Source organism: Macaca fascicularis, chromosome 1 (assembly GCF_037993035.2).
Source record: "Macaca fascicularis isolate 582-1 chromosome 1, T2T-MFA8v1.1".
Lineage (NCBI taxonomy): Eukaryota > Metazoa > Chordata > Mammalia > Primates > Cercopithecidae > Macaca > Macaca fascicularis.
The window spans coordinates 39255233-39275665 of NC_088375.1; the positions used below are offsets into that span (position 1 = coordinate 39255233).

Sequence of the window (20433 nt, forward strand, 5' to 3'; positions counted from 1 at the left end):
AACATCCCAAGAAATCTGTAAGAAAGCTTTTCCTTTTAGTTCAGACCCAGGTGGTATCTTCTCTCCAGTGTGATATGTCATCCAAGAGGGAATCCTGTGTGGCTTTGTCCTGGGGCCTCCTATGTCCCCAGTGCAGACCCAGAACACCAGAATGGACGCAACGGGACCCCTCTGTGTGTTGTGGTCTGCGTAGTTTTTAAGGCCGAGTATCCTGGGACATTTTCTTTTTCTTACAGCTCTAGAGGAGAAGAGGCTCTTCTGGCCCCACCCTTTATAATTTTGAGGCACAGATAGGTCAGTAACTTGTCCAAGGACATGCAGTCCATTTTTGGCAGAGGCAGAGAAGAAATGGGGAAGTGAGCTGACATGAATTAAGTTCTTCCTATTGCCAGGATTTTTACTAGGTATCTTACCCAGATTTCTCCTTGTCTAATACTCCACCTTCTCAACTCGCCTGGGGCTCCACTTTCCATGAGCCTTCCTGCCTCTCAGGAAAGCATCATGCGCTCTATTACACAAGTCTGCTAGCCTGTTGAACCCACCTGCCCCACCTCACATACTTTGCTGTTAATAGAAGCTGAGTCTCCATGGGAGGAAAGTTCTTTCTCCCTGAATTCCTATGAATGTCAGCAAGTCACTGCCAGGGAGAGGAACAGAGCTCCTGGTTTCCAGCCCCAAAGTCTTTCTGCTGCTCAGTCCACACAGCCAGCCAAGCCCCATCTTCAGGGGCTACACCAGAATACTTTCCAGCAAGCAGACTCAATTCCCTAACTTCTGCATCGCATGGAATCATGCAGTGCTTCTCAAGGTGTGGGTCATAGGCCACCTGCATCAGGATCACCTGGGTACTCCTTAAAATCCAGATTGCTGGCCACAACACAACAGAGCCAGAATCCCTGTGGGAGGGGCTTGGAGTGCGCCTCTTAAACCGGCTTCCCAGGTGACTCTTAGAATATAGTGTAGTTTGAGAACCCCTGTCAACATTAAAAAGATCCCACGTGAGTGCCAGGCTCAGCTCTAGGACTTAGGAGCTATATGACCTAGGGCAAATTACTTATTCTTTGACTTTCTTTCACATGGGAAATGAGGACACCTTGTAACTCATACATCTGTGGTGTGGAGAAAATGAACTGATGTGAGTGGTCCCTGTTAGAAAACTCAACAGTTCCTCTGGAATGCCTGGGCCTGCTCTCCCAAGCCTGCCACAGGGGACAGAGCTTGGGGAGGGCTCTTGTGCATTTGACTCTCCCTTGCTTCTCAATTCCCACTTCCTACTGGATTCTCATCACCTCTGATACTCTTTGCCCACCCCGACCCCAAACCTCCTTCAGGCCTCATAGCACTGCTTCCCTTTCAGCCATTTGGCTCTGCAGAGAGGTGGCAAAACTAACTAGGTTCATGAAACAGAAGAAAAGTCACTTCTGAGAGGCCCTGATGTGACTGAAACCTGGCTACGTTTCAGAGCCCAGGGGCCCTGGCCCACCGCATGGGTTCCCAGAGAGAGACACCCATGCTCCCAAGGAAGTGGCCTGGCCGACTGCTGTCCTCCCTGGCTACCCCGCTTTGCCCCTGGAGGAGGCACTTGCACAATGTCAGCTGTTTATTACTACCTTCCTGCCCAATAATGGCCCAGTTCAGCACCTGCCCATAAATACTCATTGGGTTGTGCCTCACACCCCACAGTGTGCTGCCTGGGGCCCTGACCCTTATCAGTGTTGTCAGTGATCCTGCAGGGCAGGATTCAGTGGGCCTCAAGGAGAGTGCAGACAAGCTTGATGAGATTAGTTAATAGGCCAGAGAAAGCACCCTGCAACCTTGCTTAATTCTGTTAAATTAGAAAGGGCTAGTTCCTCGCTCTGCAGCTCCATAACCTGAGGGAGACGTAGGTGGCTGACGATTCCACAAGGCTGCCTGTCACTCACATTCCCCGCAGTGTTGAACTAATTAAACCAGCAGTGCTTCACCCAGTGCTGCAGAGAAGCAACTGCACAAATGCAGCACCACTGTGGGGCTAGATTATCCTGTGAGCTAAACCTAAAACCTAGAAAATAACCTAAAAATGGCCTGAAATGTGTTGAATTCCCATGTAACTCCTCACAGCTTAGGGCATAGAGTGGAGGTCACTGGAGGTCTGTCGCCTTTTAACTGAAGTGTAAGTCCCTGGTTCTATCTACCCAGTCTCGCCATCTCTAACAGAAGGTGTGTATTGGTCTTTCCCACTTTCCTTCTATTGGTCTTCATCCCCAATGCAGCCACCATAACTAGAGAACATTTACATGAAGTACTGAATATAATCACAAATGTATGAACTTGCTATGAAATATTAGTGAAATGAACAAAGATGATAGTGTATTATTACCTGATCCTTTTAGAAAGGTAAGGAGAAAATAATACATAATCAGTATATAATTCGAATCTAAGAATGTCACCAAATAAAGCACAAGCTATTTAAAGACTAAAATGGGCTAAATGATCTCAAAGATCCCTTCCAGCAATACACTTCTATGCTTCACACTAAGTGGAGTACCCGTACCAGGAACCCACAGAGGACCACATTCCTTGCTTGATATCATCAGATTTCTACTGCGTTGGGTCTACATTCGGTTTCAGAACATGTGTTCCCATTTTAGGTGGTAGGTCTTTGCAGTCATAACCAGCTTAGAAGCCAGCCCTTAATCTCATGAGCGACGCCTCACCTCTTAGCAGGAAATTCTATCCTGGGACAACTTCTTAGTGGGGCTTGGTGGTGGTGGTGTGGCCCAGCTCAGCTCTAGGCAAGTGTGCAGACCATCACAGGGTTCACACAGCAGGGCTCTTTGCTCTATCCACAGGCTGTCTTCGACTGCGTGGTGACCTCCTTGAAGAATGTCTTCAACATACTTATTGTCTACAAGCTCTTCATGTTCATCTTTGCTGTCATCGCAGTTCAGCTCTTCAAGGGAAAGTTCTTTTATTGCACGGACAGTTCCAAGGACACAGAGAAGGAGTGCATGTAAGTGCCGCCAGCACATCCCACTTGATTTTGCTGAAGCATGTCCTGATGAGCCCACTCCACCCCCACAGGTCCACCTTCCCTCCTTTCTATCTTACCCATCTCCACGCTTCTTTCAGCAAAAAGACAAAACAGGGAATCAATAAACTTTTTATTGAGTGCCTCTTTTGTGTCAGACATGAAAACTTCAGTGTAAACTGTCTTGTACCATGACATTTTACACTCGAGTTTTCATTTTAAACCCCTATAATGAGCTATTGAAATGAGTTTTATTTGCTTATTATACAAGTGGAAGCTAAGACTCAGAAAGTTAACCTTAAGCAAGTTGCTCAAGGTTACACAGCCACTAGTGAAAGGGTTGGGATTTACTGCCATATCCATTGGGCACCAAATCCCATTTTTGCTCCATGGTAAAAATACGTTCCTTTAATAAAATTCCTTTTCCTTACACATATATGGTGATCATTATTACTCCCAAATTATTGTGGCCTGTAGATTGTGCTGACTCTTCCATGAGCTATAGTGAGGGGTCCCTCTTTCATTTCTGCTCTGGTTTTAGAGGCAACTATGTAGATCATGAGAAAAACAAGATGGAGGTGAAGGGCCGGGAATGGAAGCGCCATGAATTCCACTACGACAACATTATCTGGGCCCTGCTGACCCTCTTCACCGTCTCCACGGGGGAAGGATGGCCTCAGTGAGTGACTGAGTTGGCATGCTTGTATGTGGCTGTGATAGGCCCCCCGGTTGCCTTGAGAAGCTGACTCAAGATGAACAAGGCTCACCCTTTGTTATTGTATCAGGGAAAGTAAGGGGTTTTCAGAAGGTGACACAGGCAGAAAAGAGGAAGAATGAAAATTCTTCAGGCAAAAATGGAGAATCGGGTGAGCAAATCAGGAAAATATTTGAAACTCTTAATGTTTTAGCCAATTATTGAGGAGTTGAGTGGAACCATCTGACTTCTGTGGAACAAATGAGTTTTGAACAGCCCTGTACCCGTAAGGAGAGCTCCTGAGAGCTGTTATAGACAGATTTATCCTCCAGGGGGGCCCAGTACCTGAGAGCCTGAGGATTGAGGGTTAAGAATGAGTTGGCAAAACCCAAAGGCACTTCCTGTGATCATGAAGAAGACCACAGAATACAGGTCTTATGCTGCCCATAGCTGAAAGCTAATTTTTCAGAGACTTAGCAATGACTAAGACACCACTTTCTGGTGGCAGCATGTTCTTGTTGGCAGCAAACTGTTAAATGGAAATCTGGGAGTCTCTTTGTATTGAACATGACAACCTAAACTATGAAATTATGTCCCTCTGTTGCTTAGGAGTCGAGTGCATGATGGAACGGGGGCTAGAAAGAGAAGCGGATTGTTGATAGCAGGATATGACACTTGGGTTTGGACTCAAAAAACTTAATGGAGGATCTGCAAAGTCAAAGAAGTCAGATAAAATATTATAATAGGTGGCATATCTCCTAATGAAGCCAAGACTGTCATCCACCATCTGTGCCCTCTCGTTCTGTCCCCACAGAGTTCTGCAGCACTCTGTAGATGTGACAGAGGAAGACCGAGGCCCAAGCCGCAGCAACCGCATGGAGATGTCTATCTTTTATGTGGTCTACTTTGTGGTCTTCCCTTTCTTCTTTGTCAATATCTTTGTGGCTCTCATCATCATCACCTTCCAGGAGCAAGGGGATAAGATGATGGAGGAGTGCAGCCTGGAGAAGAATGAGGTAACAACAATTGGTCTAAAGTGGGAGGCAGCAGGGGCTCCAGAAAGGATTCTTGGGCCAGCAGTGTAAGAAAGGAGGACTGCATTTTCTTAACTTGATTAAGAATTATAGAGAGAAGATGAGAAAAGTAATTATTCAGCCATTAAATAAACATTTTCCAAGCACTGTTTAAGGCCTGTGTATGAGGCACAGAGATCTGGAAGATGTGTAAGATGTTTATGATGCAGTCATTACCTTTGTGTATGCATAGTCTAGAAAACAAAGATGTGTGGCACAATGATAATATCAGATATCTGCTTATCTGGCTGCTGTGACCTTCCATGCCATGTATTTGCTGTAAGGGCAGGGAATGTGTCTTATCACAGCTTTTCCAGCAACAAGCATAGTTCTGGCACATTGTAAGGTTTCAAAAGCTTTTTTTGAAATTTCTTTCCTTTTTTTTTTTTTTTTTTTTTAAACAATGGAACTGAACTAGAAATGTTAGGGACTGTAAGAAATGTGACAGAAAGTGCTGTAGAAATACATAGGTAGGTAGATCTTTACTTCTGACTAAGGGCACCAAGGAAGGCTTCCTGCCTAAATAGCTCAGCCACATGCTGTGTAAAGGACTTTTTAAATAATCATGAAGTCTCTACTCCACGTGACAACACCTCCTTCAAGGTGATGCCTTGTCTGTAGTTTTGTCTAGGTGACCCCAGTTGCCATCTTTACTTGCCCAGCCCTGCCCTTTTTCCCATTCACTGCCCTCCTCTTCTGAGCATGGAACAGAGCCTGCCATGCTAGATCTATGGGATCTGAGCTTGTGCGAATAACCATGACTTTCTTGCAGAGGGCGTGCATCGACTTCGCCATCAGCGCCAAACCTCTCACCCGCTACATGCCGCAGAACAGGCACACCTTCCAGTACCGCGTGTGGCACTTTGTGGTGTCTCCGTCCTTCGAATACACCATTATGGCCATGATCGCCTTGAATACCGTCGTGCTGATGATGAAGGTGAGAGGAGAGAGGCACAAGAGCCGGCTGAGCCCCAGCGATGGTTCCCTCCCACGGCAAGTGGGAAGACACCCCAACATCCCAGCCCATCACTGCTTTAGCTACTTTTCCATCATGGAATCCTTTTGTGATCTGTATTTTGTTCAACAACCCAACCTCTGGGGCTTTGGGGGTCCACTGAGCAAAATGCAGTGCAGCCTATAGTAGCCATCCAGGGGCTCCCAAGACCTGAGATGGCAATGGGAAGCAGCTTCAGACAAGGGTGGGAAAATCAGGAGACAGAGATCCATCATCATGGGGTCTGAAGAAGCCTTGGAGTACTCAGAGAGGCTCATCCTGTTTAATACTAAATGACTAACTCCAGTAACTAACTCTAGAAAATGTTTCTTCTCTGCCCACCCTCATCTCTAGGAAGACTGGCCATTTTGCTGTTAAGTCTGGTGGAGTGTGGGTCTGTGTTTTCCTTTGTTTTGTTGGGTAGAATATGTGGTTCTCCCCTCCAGCACTCGAAGTCCATCTCTCCTCCTGTACTGCGTACCAGAGTCTCCTACAGGGCAGGAATGAGAGATGGCCAACCTCGGTGACATGTATTCCCCCTCTTACCTTAAGGCTGTGATTCTTTCTCTCTTCTTTTCTCTTCCTGGCAGTATTACTCTGCTCCCTGTACCTATGAGCTGGCCCTGAAGTATCTGAATATCGCCTTCACCATGGTGTTTTCCCTGGAATGCGTCCTGAAGGTCATCGCTTTTGGCTTTTTGGTATGTCGCTGAATCCTTCCCAGCACTGGGCGTGTCTCTTTCTGTTGGGTGCTTTCCCAGCCTTTGTTGAAAGGGAGGTGGTTACTGCTATTTCAGAAATCACCCACCTAGATGTGGGCTCGTTTTGACTGCTCAGTAAACTGCCATAGAGACAAGATGTGTGAGGAAGTTGGGAGAAAGGGCAAAGGAAGCCACATCCCAGGTTCATGCTTATGGGGCTATCAGCCCTGGTCCTGTGAAATTCTGTCAGCAGTCCAGAGGCGGCCATCATTGGGTTTTACTAGAACTACAATTTATGTGTAGATGAAGGAGCAAGCCAAAGATTGGACTAATAAACCTCGAGTGCTTATTTACTGGTAAAAGGTATAAGAGCTTTATAACACAAATGGGAAAATACCTATCGCTGTTAGCCTCAAACATAGCAAATAATAGATTTTACCTATTAGTCCTTCTGCCATTAGTAACATGAAGAATAGTTTCTGCCAAAGAAAATAGGTGTTTATTACTTATGCCTATAAAGGTTAATGGCCTTTAAGAGGTGTGTGTGTGTGTGTGTGTGTGTGTGTGTGTGTGTGTGTGTGTGTGTAGTGCAACGGGAGGGATTCTGGAATTAAGTCTGAGGAGGTTTGGGGATGATGAATTTTTCTGCTAGGAGCCCTCTTTTTTCTTCTCCTCAACTACTATTAATAATTATAATGTTTGGCAAATTCTTGCATCTGTTCTCAAGAGTGTTAAGAAAACCTAGCCCTTTGCTTCAGTGTCCTATAAACAAGATAATCCCGTTGGCCACCCTCCCCCCACCTTGCTTCAGTGTGTACAGTGAGTTCAGTGGGATGCAAGCCCACGTGACAGCTGTTTCACACTTACTTAGGGTGTGAGCTACCATTTCAAATTACATGGGTATGTGGCTTTCCCTGCAAGAAGGAGAACTTTGCTCATTATCTGAATAAGTGTTTGTCTGGTAGCAGCTTTAACAGAGGCTCTGGGCTGGGTTCAATAATTGTGAGAGTTGATTACGGGGGCTGCTTTTGGTCTCCCAGCGGGTTCTTTGAAAAACCATTAATTTGATCATTTTGGGTGGAGAGTTTAAGGGAACCAATTGCAGTTGGCTGCATTGTGTTTGCCTGGCTCCCTTTTGAGTGTTTTGAGACTTGGGGAAATAAAAAAGTAAAAGAAACTACTACCAACAAAGATGCCTTTATAATACAGTCTAGCCCTGAGCAGGGGGAGTTGACCGAGAGGGAGACACAAGCACCACAACAGGGAAAGTTTTTCTGTGCATATTGATTACTTGTATGTGGTATTGACATTGTCTGTGACTTCAGACCCATTATGTGTCTAATTATGGCGAATGCTGAATATATACTCACAGCCTTAACTAGATTCGGCCCTTGAAGCCTGCATCCTTCCCACCCTACCCCCATGTTTTCGTTCAAGGTCTAGAGGGATTTTCACTCTATAAAAGGTACCACTAATTCTGATAAGTCCTTACATTGTTAAAGCACTCTAAGCCTTCAGAATATCGTAATATATACTATTTCATTAGATCTTCTCAGTGACTCTGAAATAGGCATGGCAGATGTTACTATCATAATTGCCATTATTGTTGTTGTTTTAAATGAGGAAATTGAAGTTCAGAAAAATTGTATAGCTTCCTAAAGATTACATAATGACAGGCAATAGAATTGCAAGGCAAAATGGGAAAAAAAAAAAAAAGGAAAGGAAAAAGAAAAAGAGGGTAAGATGTAACAAAAATTGTTTGGTTATCAAGTACCAAATGCTTTACATATTGTTTTTCTCTCCATAACAATATATTAGATAAGCATTCTTATTTTTGCCTTTTTATGGATCAGCTGGAGCTCAGAAAGGTTGAATACTTTGGCAAGATTAGTAAGAGGTAGGGCTAGGATTCAGACCCTGTTCTTTCTAACTTCAAAGCTCACAATAATCTACTAGTCTACACTACACTGTACTATTCTATACCATACACCACAGTGTGCTAGTCTATACCACAGCATGCTATTCTGTATCGTAAAGCATTGTTAACTGGAATCCAGAGCTTCTGGTCCTCTGAGACTTAGATCCATGCACCAATATTTAGAAAGAATTAAAACCAAGAATTAGGAAGTTCACCCCAGGTGGGACAATAGGAGAGCCCTGAGAATTGAGGAATTCAGCTACTTAATTTAGCTCCACCACTGATAGACTAAATATTCTAATGGAAAGTGAATTTATGAAACTCTGTGCTTCAGTCTCTCCACATGCCCCATAAGTACATGTGGCTTTGGAATAAGGCCTCTCTCAGCCTCATTTTCTTGTACATAAAATGAGGATAACAGTAGCTACCTTATGGCCTTAGCTACTTTGTTGTATGTATCCAATTAAGTGATATTCATAGCCTTCTGAGTGGATGTTCATTAAATATAACTTCTCTCTCTCTCCACACTCCTTTTCTCTCTTTATTGGGTATTTTTCCCCCCTCTTGCCAACTTTTCCATTCAGGATTCTATGAACATGGGGTATTTGTCACTCCCTGCCTCTAGGATCCATGAGAGGAATAAATGAGTTGAAAGAATGCCAAAGGCCTGGCCTAGTGTCTGGCTCATGTCATAGGAATTCGATGATGCTAGTTGTGAGGCTGGGATGGAGTATACTTCTGCAGTGCTCTGACAGTCTCTTGTTTTTTATGCCAATGATAGGATAAAATAATCCATTGTCCTGTGATCTTGCTGAGGATATCAATTACAGGTGTTTGAAATTTTCTTCTCCTTGTACTTTCTCTGTCTCCTCTGAATTTCTGCATTCTGTTGATTTTAATCTCTGTTTTCTGTGTTACAGACTGCCCTTATATGTCCCAGGGGCAAGCAAGTGAATTGTTTTTGAGATTCAAGTATCCTTTTTGTTTGTTTGTTTTTAAAGGAACACAGTCTAAGGTCTGTGTTCATCTGAGCCTAGGAGATGGATGCATAGTCCACCCTCTCCTGTTAAATGGAGTGTTATCTGATTGGTGGATTTTCCAGGCCTTTTATATCTCCTTCAGCTCACTCATTTTATTACTGCTTCCTTGTACTTAGTTACATCTCCTCAAAAGGTATAACAGCAGAGAAAAAGGGGAAACATGAAGTCTATTCATCCTATTACCAATCAGTAGTTGGTTTGAAAAGGCTCAATGGAGTTAGAAGGAGATTTTTGGCACATCTGTAACCTTTAATCACTTACCACTTGTGTGACTTTTGTTGATAGTTGAAAGTCAGACTGTATTTTCTAGGGCACTTGATGCAATAGAGATAATTTAAAAGCTATAGCTGTATGACCATGGCGATGGTTTCACAGGTATAGACGTTTCCCCAAACCAATCAAGATATATGCCTTAAATATGGATAGCTTTTTATTTGTCAATCATGCCTCCATAGAGGTTTCAAAATACATAAATATTTGTTAAAAATGAAAATTGAAAAAACCTTTTTTTTACATATGAGCTTTTGGTGACAGTTTCAAAAATAAAGTCTTCAAATAGTGATGGAACTGCTTTCCAAATGAGAAATTCCCAGATTAGTAAAGGAGAAATGGCATCTCTGGTTAGAAATGGGAAACCGAAGCCAAAGTAAGAGTGAACTTATGCATGAATTGACAAGTTTTATTTCCAAGTGACAAACAAAGTTATATAATGAAAGATGTCTTTTCTCCTCTTTTTTTCTTTCCTTTTTCTGATGTTCCTATGACTGAATTCATTTGGCAGAACTATTTCCGAGACACCTGGAATATCTTTGACTTCATCACCGTGATTGGCAGTATAACAGAAATTATCCTGACAGACAGCAAGGTGAATCGCCTATAAGATCCACGTCTGTAAGCTTGGTCCTGGAGTAGCATTTTTAAGACTCCTCTGTACATTGAGTCCATTTTTAACCCACCAGAGCAAATGTGTACCCCTCTAAGTGTTGGGAATTTACTCCCTCACTGCTCAACATTAGCCAGGGAATGCAAACTTGGTAGTGGCGCTGGATCTCCGGGAAGGCTTTGTTGATCTGCATGACTCAGGCAGCAGACCTCTAATGGGGTAGGTGGAATAGACGGTGTCAGAAGAGAGCTAGTATGCGTAGCATTCCAGCTAGTATGCATAGATTCTCAAAGGAGGCACAGTATCTTTGCCCTCAAAGTTCATAGACCTGTATTTTTTCCATAAACTTGTTATTTCTAAAGACGACTTGGAGAGCTCATGGTAACTGTCTTTGAATATCAGAGGGCCAACGTGTGCTAGAGGGGTTCCCAGATCTGCTCTTTTTGGCATCTAAGTGCAGACTTCAGACCACTCAGTAGAAGATTAGGGAGGCTGGTTTTGTGAGCAGGGTACCCTTCTCAGGTACATCCTTTACCCTTCTACCTGGGGATAGAGAGCAGGCATGGGAAGGCTTAGGAGATAGGCCTCACTGGCCAGCCCATCAGCTGGAATTGGGGTTAACAAAGACAGAGACTGTGTCCCATTTATTGGAATGAGGGATAAATACACAAATACTAGTGCTTAGATTTTTCTAAATGACCATAATGTTCCTAATTATATGTTTCCTTTTGGTCCACCAGCTGGTGAACACCAGTGGCTTCAATATGAGCTTTCTGAAGCTCTTCCGAGCTGCCCGCCTCATAAAGCTTCTGCGTCAGGGCTATACCATACGCATTTTGCTCTGGACCTTTGTGCAGTCCTTTAAGGTAAGAGGTACCAGCAAATCCTCTCTGAGGGTTGTCATATCAGACAGCACAGCCAGGCAACACTGGCGTCATTACCCGAGTCCCTTCACCTCTGGGAAGCTGAAGCTAGTAGAACGGGTGTTTGTTAGAAGCAGTCAGTAAATACTGCAATTCTTAGTTACAGCACAGCTTGGCTTGACTGGAATCAGCTTATGTCTACTGGATAGAATCTCATTTTAGAAAAACACCTTGACTTTGTGACTCAGGCATCCTCTCTGTCTGCTGAGGCAGGAGACACGTTTTATAAGATGTGCTTTGTCCCTAGAGATTCCAGACAGTCCTGAGTAACCCCATCCATGTAAAGAGCCAATTGTCTGTAGTCAGATGTCCTCTGCATTTTCAGGGACTTTGGGTGTTTTTATTTCACATGAAAGTTTTTCAAAGGACTCACTGAGTTGTGTTTCATAGAGAGATGATTCATATTTAGCCCTACCTTTGTCTTCATCAGCATTTATTTCCTGAGGCACTGAACACAGGGTATACTAATGGTCACCTCTGTGTCCTACAAATAAATAGGGACATCTGGGCAGGTTAATACGCTGTGTTTCCTTTGAACAGTCTAGTGGAGCTGTACAGTGGTGTATATATAATAAATAAAAGTAAAAAATTGACAGCTGAGACCCAAACTTTCAGTAAAAGTTTCCTAAACATACTTAAATATCTTTGGGCTCTAGCAAGTACTATAAATTAGTTGTTGTTAAGCTTTGGGGGGTGGGGGCCTAAATGTTGTTCAAATGCCTGTTCTTACTAAAATGAGTTTTCCAGTGAATGTGTTTAAAAATAAACTGGATGGAATCAAGTGATTCAAAGATGAGAAATTATGAATTCACCAATTTGACTTTATTTTAATTATTTATACAGTTTAATTAAAAATTAAGCTAAAGATTGGGAGGCCGAGACGGGCAGATCATGAGGTCAGGAGATCGAGACCATCCTGGCTAACACGGTGAAACCCCGTCTCTACTGAAAAAAAAAATACAAAAAACTAGCCAGGTGAGGTGGCAGGTGCCTGTAGTCCCAGCTACTTGGGAGGCTGAGGCAGGAGAATGGCGTAAATCCGGGAGGCGGAGCTTGCAGTGAGCTGAGATCCGGCCACTGCACTCCAGCCTGGGCGACAGAACGAGACTCCGTCTCAAAAAAAAAAAAAAAAAAAAAAATTAAGCCAAAGAAGGCAAGCCAGTGAACTCGTGGTTTCTCGTCACTTGGAAAAGGATTTCTCCCCACATCCATCATTACTGATTTACTTCCTCACCGAGGACCTGGGATTTTGAGATATGAGATCAATTTGAAGGATGCTCTGGCTCCTAGGAGCGACCTTGACATTTTTATCATATCCAGAACAATTGTTTGGCATAATGACCCCACGGAGGCCTCACCTCAATGAAAACTATTTTTCTAAAACTAGATATGGAGAGAAATCTAAAACCTTAGCAAGAATTTTCTGAGTCTCAGGTGATTTTGGATTTAGAATTGGAAACACAAGATGCTTTTAAAAACTTTTTTTTTAGAGTATTGCCCAACAAACTTCAGTTGTTAGTCTCTTAAGAAATATGTGTCATCCTGTCATATTTTCACAATTACCAAGTCTCTGAGAAACCATATACTATTGAGAGCAAAGATAATATTGTCAAAATTTTCTTGATGGCCAAATGGTTGGCTTATTCCAGCAAATACTACAGAGAACAGAGAAGACAGGTGAGTTTGCCTCCAGGTGACACTGTGTTATAGATAGATGTTTCCTTTTCAGAACAGTTCTGGGACACAGTATAGAAGTTTGATTTTTAAAAGTCAGATTAGCAAAGGCTGCCTCTGCAAATAGAAAGCAGAGAGCCACACGATATAAACAGCATCGACATTGCCTATACCTCCCCCACCCTCCCCTAAACAGCATCCAGTTTTCTACATCTGACCCCTATTCTACAGTTCTTACCTCTTTTTCCTTATTTTGTGTTAGAATGTATAAACATGACAAGAAAGGAAAACGGAATGAATCTTTGCTTTTCTCCCTAAGTTGGGAGTAGGGAGAGATAAACTAGGGACTAGAGTGGAGACAGTAGAATAAGGGTAGAAGGTGAAGATGAAAGGCAGCAGCACTGCAGGCACAAGAAACCCTGTCTCCTTCCTCCTGGCTTTCTGTAGAGGAGGTCCACATTGCCCGTCAAAGTGCAGCCAACCCCCATCACAGAGCCTAGGAATCAACACTTCCTCGGAGAGGGAATTCTCCCACCCGCTTTCAGTCACATTTTAATTTTAGCCTCTATTCAAGTTGTAAATAGTCTCATAGGGCTCTTCATTTTGTTAGTGCTGTTGAAAAGCTCTGCCCTGTTCATGTAGTCTGAAAGCCTCAATTGATCTCCTGGGATTCATGGTGTGCACAATCAAGACAGGGTGGAGACTCCTCATAGCACTGTCTGCCAGGGAGCTTAGTGGGTGGTAAAGAAGAGGGACTTCTCTGGCAGCACTGAGATCAACACAAAATTACAGCGTCCCACTCTGGCCCCAAATCCAAACTGTCCTATGTCTGTATCCTCCTCCAGCACCAAGGCCAGTTCCCTGCCTCACATCTCCTTGCCTTGACCCTCACCTCTAAACCTGGAATGTTATCCCAAAGTGGCAGTAAGCATGCACAGTATGGAATTTTGTGCTACATGGCTTCATAGCAGAGTTTTTTGGTGGCTAACTTACCAGGCTTTTGCATGAAACATAATAAAACGTCAGGAGGCTTAAACACTGGAAAATGACATTTCATCAGAAAATGAAAGAGCCTTCTGGGAACTTAAAAACAAGTGAGTCCCCAGTCATTTCACTTTGATTCCAGAGTCTTCACTATGGGTGCCACTTTGGGTATGGGAGTGGGAGGGGGTAATACAGGGATTTGGAAGCCAAAGCTAGGTGCTTTGTATTTAATTTACATCACAATTGCTAGGTTATTAATTTTCTGCATAGCAAGTGGGATGAACCCCAAGTCCAAGAAGTTTTCCCAGCTTTCCTTCTAGATATGGGCTATACTTATGGGTGAGTAAATCTTCCTGATAGAAGTAAATTTTAAGCCTCCCTTTGGCCAACTGTTTACCTATCTGTCAGAGGACAAGGATGCCTGAGAAAGTATTGCACCTCAAAACAGAACAACCTCAGGGAGTAGAGAGACCCAGTCTCTGTTTGCATTAGCCTCCAGGCAAGATCCTGTACTGCCAGTGACTGCAGGTTGTTAAGCCTGGGTGCTGCCTTTCTTTGATTAATGTCTTATCTCTGCTTTCCTTCCAGGCCCTCCCTTACGTCTGCCTTTTAATTGCCATGCTTTTCTTCATTTATGCCATCATTGGGATGCAGGTGAGCTGGTAAAACAAGGGCCCGGTGGGGGACAGCTGTTACCCAGATAATCTCTGGCTTAGCAACCTAAGCATGCAAGACCTGAAGATGCTTTGAACCCCTTCTTGCCTAAGGGTGTTCCCATGAGGTCTTGTCACAATGTGACCTTGGGAATTTCACATGTGCAGCGGCTCCCCATTTAGCTTGCCTAAGTATTCAGGGTAGTCTGGTACAAGGGCTTCATCTCAGGTTGTCAGATCATGGTGCTAATTCATAAGCAGCTAGGCTTCTGTGGTGACAGCAATGGAACTAAAGCAAAGATGACACTTTTGTTCTTAGCCAGAAAGATCCCCCAGGAGACTAAGAAGTGGGAGCTCATGTCAATCTATTTCTCAGGATATCTGGTATTTTGACTTGGCCTAAAAGGTCAGATGTTAGTTCTTCCTGTATATGGTGACACCAAATCACCACATATAGTCATGGCTGTCTTGTAGAGTCTTATACTTACACAGTCTTGACTGGCTCCCTAAGACACATCACTGTGAACAACTCATGGAGTTCCTGGCAGCCCGCTCACTCCTAGGGAGACTCAAGGGCCACATTCCAGCTAATAAGGCCATGCAACTTGCTGGACAGTTCCCTTGTTTTCCCACCCCAGGTGTTTATGCAGGTAGCCAGAGGCCTGCTAAGCAGAAGAAGCCAAAGGACCTTTCAAAGATGATGGTTGTTCATGGTGGGTGAACTCCTACTGTAAATAACCAGCAGCACATCCATGAACCTATCTGGTTGGAGACACAGGCTTTCTGCTTGTCTCCAGAAGACTAACTGGAGATATTGTGACTAGATCCCAGCAAAGAACTTCAGCTATGTGACAGCCTCCTGCAGTCAGGCAGTCTGGCTGCCTTGGGCCTGCCGGCTGCCTTCCCAACTGTGTTGCCACCTGGAGCTGCTGCTGGAGTGTCCCAGCCTTGCTGCGTCTGCAGCCTTTTCCAGAGCCTTTCTGAAATGTCTCTTCCTTTCGCTCTTCTCTCTTGCCTGTACTTCTTGGTTTCATTCTTTAACTCTATTACTGGAGAAATTTGTTCTGTAAAAATACAATAGAATGTCAAGTGTCAAAATGTGTGAGACTTGGTTGAGAAGTCGTGAGTTCTCCTTCACTGAGGATATTTCAGTAGGAATTTAATGATCATGTTGGCAGTGTTGGAAATAGAATTCCTGCTGAAGTTTCAGATTGGCTTGGTAACGCCCATGAAGTCCTGTCTAACTCCAGTATATTTCACTCTGGAATTAAAATATTCTTGAAGAGCCAAATGAAAGCTTGATTTAAATTATTTTTTCAAAATTTATTTTTTTGATATATAATTGTAGATATTTTTGGGGTACATGTGATATTTTGATGCTCGTATATAATGTGTAATGATCAAATCAGGGTAATTGCGTTATCCATCACCTCAAACATTTATAATTCTTCTTGTCTGGTTATCATTAAGTGCTTTTTGCCTACGCTCAAAATAGTTCTTACCCCTTTTCATCTTCAAACAAAATAAACTAGAATAATACCATCTCCAGTACTGATCTGGTATGAATACTGTTGATTCTGATAATGACAATAATGCTATTTACCATTATTTAAATTCCTTGGTGTACAAGACACTGTACTAAATGTATGCATAGAGAGAAAGAGAGTGAAGGGGGAGAAAGGGAGAGAGTGAAAGGAAGACAGAGCGAGCATCCCCAGGCAAGACATATGACTAATGTTTTTGAGTAACATGAAAACGTTTATAGGTAGGTTTCATTGTCTCCACTAATGTTTAGTGTAGTTAAGTAACTTATAACACGCTTAAGTTCTCAGACAGTAAGTGAAAGAGGTGAGTTGTAAGATCACAAGTATTTATTTTTACCCTCTAGTTGGAGGTAGAAGTTGTTCAGTTATGAAACGGTAGTCTTCACAATAACTGTGCAGTCTAACATCTTATTCCCCTCAGATTTCTTTCCAAAAGATAAGAGCACTATGTCCATTCCACAGAGACATGAATGACATTTCTGCTATGACTTGCTTTGAGCTGGCCATCCCCATCCTGGTCTGTGACAGAAATACAGCACCAAGCACAAAGCAGATACCTGAGCTTGTTGCTAGAGAGACTGTTTCTAATATAGTCACAAAAAAACTGAGGGATCTATACAAATAAACACAAGGGCAGAGACAAGCTTTTGTAAAAATATTAATAGAAACAAGGTATATCTGAGAAAAACCATTATTATTCCAAACTTTCAAAAGCACCTTGGAAAAAGGGACCTTTGCAGAAGAATCAGAAGTTAGAAAGGAGGAGTAACTGGCTGGGAATGAGAAAGAGCCCTGTGGCTACATGGTGTTAGGAAGTGGGATTGTCAGCCTTAGCTTCTTCACCGACCAACTGTGTGAACTTATTAAAGTCATAGTATCTCTCTTCACCTTAACTCCCTCACCAGTACAGTGGAGGCGTTGGTTAAAGACCTTCGCAAGTATCTTCTAGTTCTAAAGTTCTGTAATCCCAAGTGAAATTAATTTAAATCTATACTCTCGTGAGATTTTTCTATGGGGCTTCAGCATCCCTTCTTTCTTTTCCATACCCTATTGATGGAGGTTTAAGTTAGTGACAAGGACTAAGTGAAAAGTGAGAAAAAAAAGTACAAAAAAATTTAAGACCACCTTCACAATAAATACATGTTTTTGACTTAAATTTTGTTTTGTTTTGTTTGTTTTGTTTTTGTGTGTGTGTTTTTTTAAAGACGAGGTCTCACTGTGTTGCCCAGGCTTGTCTTGAACTCCTGGGCTCAAGCAGTCCTCTCACCTCAGCCCCTCAAATTGCTGGGATTACAGGTGTGAGCCACCATGCCCAGCTTGACTTAAATTATCTTAGATTCAAAATAGCTTTGGTTTACTGGACTATTACACACATACTTTGTGCAAAATCACAGTGTGCCCTCCAGTTAGTTTGTGATTGGATAGAGGTGTTTGAGAAAATAATAATGAATTCAACTCATGATACTTCCAGGAGTGTCATAGGGAAAAAAAGACACTGTAAGTTGTATGTCTGATGAATCAAGGATAAATCGTGAATTCTGAACCAAGAGGGTGAAAAGAAAGAAGAGGGCAGGAAATGTGAACAGGGCAAGGATAAATGTCAGTGCCCTCCTGGGGGTATCCAGAGTTAATTAGATTTGATTGCTTGGGTGGGATTTTTTACATGCTACTATTTGTCTCTTTGGGGCCCTCTAGCTTCTCCTCTTTCCATTCTTCTCTGCTGCTGCCTCACTTGCCACCTCCATTCTCCCTGAGAGATAAGTAGTATTTGGGTTTTGAAAAACAGCATTGAGAACAAATTCCCAGAGCAGGTGTCAGTGGGAGTTACTTGAGCAAAATAGCTGGGGGCAGAGATTGTTCCTCAATTGCACATTCTAAAAACTGTGAGGGGGAAAATGTGTTCCATTTAGTACACATTGGATAAACTGAAGCATGTTCAATGCAGGCTGAAAATTGTCTCAGATGACTGGAAAAGTAACCCAGTAAGTCCTCGATTGTCCCAACATTGACTTGTGAGAATAGATTCTGATACCCGAAATGTGATTGGGGAAGAAGAGTACATGTGTGAAAGCCTCCCTTTCATCTGAAGAGTGGAGGGGTTGACCTTGGCTCCAGGCAGCCCTGTGTCTGGGAGTTCATCACTACTCAGTCTCTGTGGATAAAGATCTCTGAGTGTTCACAGTGATCACATTCTAAGCTCAGTAGCCAGCAGCAGATCAGCAAATCTCACTCTGTCACTCAGAATCTGCCCAAAGCCATTTTTTGTTTTCATTTTCAAAGTGTCCAGGTGGCCTGACTTTCCCCATCCTATTGGCCTGGACTTCATTTTAGATCCTGCATAAATGTTTCCTTTTGGATGGGATTTGGGTCTGTTGGATGATACATGTGAACATACGTAGTTATATGCACATGGATATATGCGTGTTCATTCTCATGGATTCTACATTAATGACAGACCTTCTAAGATGTGACTCAATGGATAGAAACATATCTAAGGAAGAGAGAGATGCCACTCTCTTATCTGATCTGCTTGTAAATTCCAGGGTAGCATCTCCCCAAGCCATAAATGATGTCTTCTTGCAAATCCAAATGCTCCCATCATGACTACCTGAGACAGGAAGAGAGGGGTAACTCCTTCCATGCACTCCTGCTGTGAGATAATGTCTTTGACAGACTGCTTGAGTACCATGGTGACAGGTACCATGGAAATAAAAGACCAGATTAAGTGTGGGAGGAACTATGTACAGGCAGAATGACTTCGAAAGAGCCTGCATTCTACGTTACGCTGGGACCTTGCTGCACGGGTCCCCTTTGCTGCACTAGAGCAGTGGAGGATAATTATTCTTGCATATCAGCCCAAGAGCACAGTGTCCAGCAGCTCTCTGGGTCTGAGTTGTCTGCTTCAGGGGCAGGTCATCAGGAAGAGCCATGTACGTGGCTTTGCCAATCCCCATGTGCTGGACACATCACACAGCTTGGTAATGCTCATTGTTTTTCTGTTGTTTCTCTCCTCAAGGTATTTGGAAACATAAAATTAGATGAGGAGAGTCACATCAACCGGCACAACAACTTCCGGAGTTTCTTTGGGTCCCTAATGCTACTCTTCAGGTACCTGGATGCATAACTGTCGTAGCTGGAGTTCTCCTGATGGGGGGAGAGAGAATCAGTCTACCTCTTCGTCCCATTTCCCATTGTATCTTTATTCCACTTCCTTTGCTCCTGTCAGTAGAAGGGGGAATGGGCAATGTCTTTGCCAAACTGCCCCATAACATTAGAAAGTTTCGTCTTGTCTACAGCCATACCACCATGAATGTGCCTGATCTTGTCTGATCTTGGAAGCTAAGCAGAGTTGGGTCTGCTAAATACTTGGGTGGGAGAAAATTTCATCAATGTCTTTGGCTCAGCAGTTAATTTGCAAATTTTAACTTCAACATGGCCTGCAAGGGTTTGGGAGGGGGGAATATCAGGACAGTGTTTGCAGACCAAATTCCACTTAAGGGCCAAAACCTTGGATAGCCAGGTGTATGTGGGGTCTTAGAGAATCCCACAACTAGTAGCAGAGACCCCACAAAAGATGGAAAGGCAGTGGATGTGGTAGCAGAACCCAAAACAGACCTCAATGGGACTCTTTATCTCTGCATGGAAACCACTAGAAGGGGAGAACTGGGTAAAAAGGGAGCCTGTTGGGCCCAGGCAAGAGCAAGGATGGGGGAATTGGGAAAGAGGAACAAGGATGTAATAGGATCTGCAGACCTGTTCCTGCTAACCAAAATGTCTCTTGGGCTCAGGAGTGCCACAGGTGAGGCCTGGCAGGAGATTATGCTGTCATGCCTCGGGGAGAAGGGCTGTGAGCCTGACACCACCGCACCGTCAGGGCAGAACGAGAACGAGCGCTGCGGCACCGATCTGGCCTACGTGTACTTTGTCTCCTTCATCTTCTTCTGCTCCTTCTTGGTGAGCAACATTGTGCTCTTGCCTTGCGATATGGCCCATCCCATCCTACCCCCAACCCTCTGATACACAGACAGGAGATGTTTACTTCAGTGTATGTTTGTACTTCCCTCCCCTCCTATCTCCCTCTCTCCATACCCCCACCATGCACACACTCACATCCAGGCCCAGGTTAAGAACTAGATCGTCCTCTGGAGAACTCTTGGAGATTAGCGTGCCTGTCAGACTCCTGGATGGGTGATTTTCAATGATTAAGAAAAGTCTTTGTTGCTTCTAGGGAAATATTTTTGTGAAAAGGGAAGGTGAGCATATTTCAGTGCACTGAGCTTCATATCAAATCTATGAACACTCAGAGTAAATCCTTTGTCATATCTCAGGTATTTTATCTTAT

At 43.4% G+C, this 20433-nt stretch overlaps 1 protein-coding gene across 10 annotated transcripts in view; it reads left to right on the forward strand.

The window, feature by feature from the left end:
• The window catches only part of CACNA1E (calcium voltage-gated channel subunit alpha1 E), a 497363-nt gene that overhangs the window by 441817 nt on the left and 35113 nt on the right, over positions 1-20433 (forward strand). For 9 of the 10 annotated variants that reach the window (XM_065534002.2, XM_065534247.2, XM_065534152.2 and 6 more), the window contains 10 exons: positions 2832-2992; positions 3552-3689; positions 4519-4720; positions 5550-5714; positions 6362-6472; positions 10212-10295; positions 11054-11179; positions 14483-14548; positions 19108-19199; positions 19880-20045. In XM_065534002.2, coding sequence (XP_065390074.1) covers positions 2832-2992; positions 3552-3689; positions 4519-4720; positions 5550-5714; positions 6362-6472; positions 10212-10295; positions 11054-11179; positions 14483-14548; positions 19108-19199; positions 19880-20045 — 1311 coding nt within the window. Of the gene's footprint in view, positions 1-2831; positions 2993-3551; positions 3690-4518; positions 4721-5549; positions 5715-6361; positions 6473-10211; positions 10296-11053; positions 11180-14482; positions 14549-15185; positions 16090-19107; positions 19200-19879; positions 20046-20433 lie in introns of those variants that run through there. The other variant, XM_074028759.1, reaches the window with a different exon arrangement.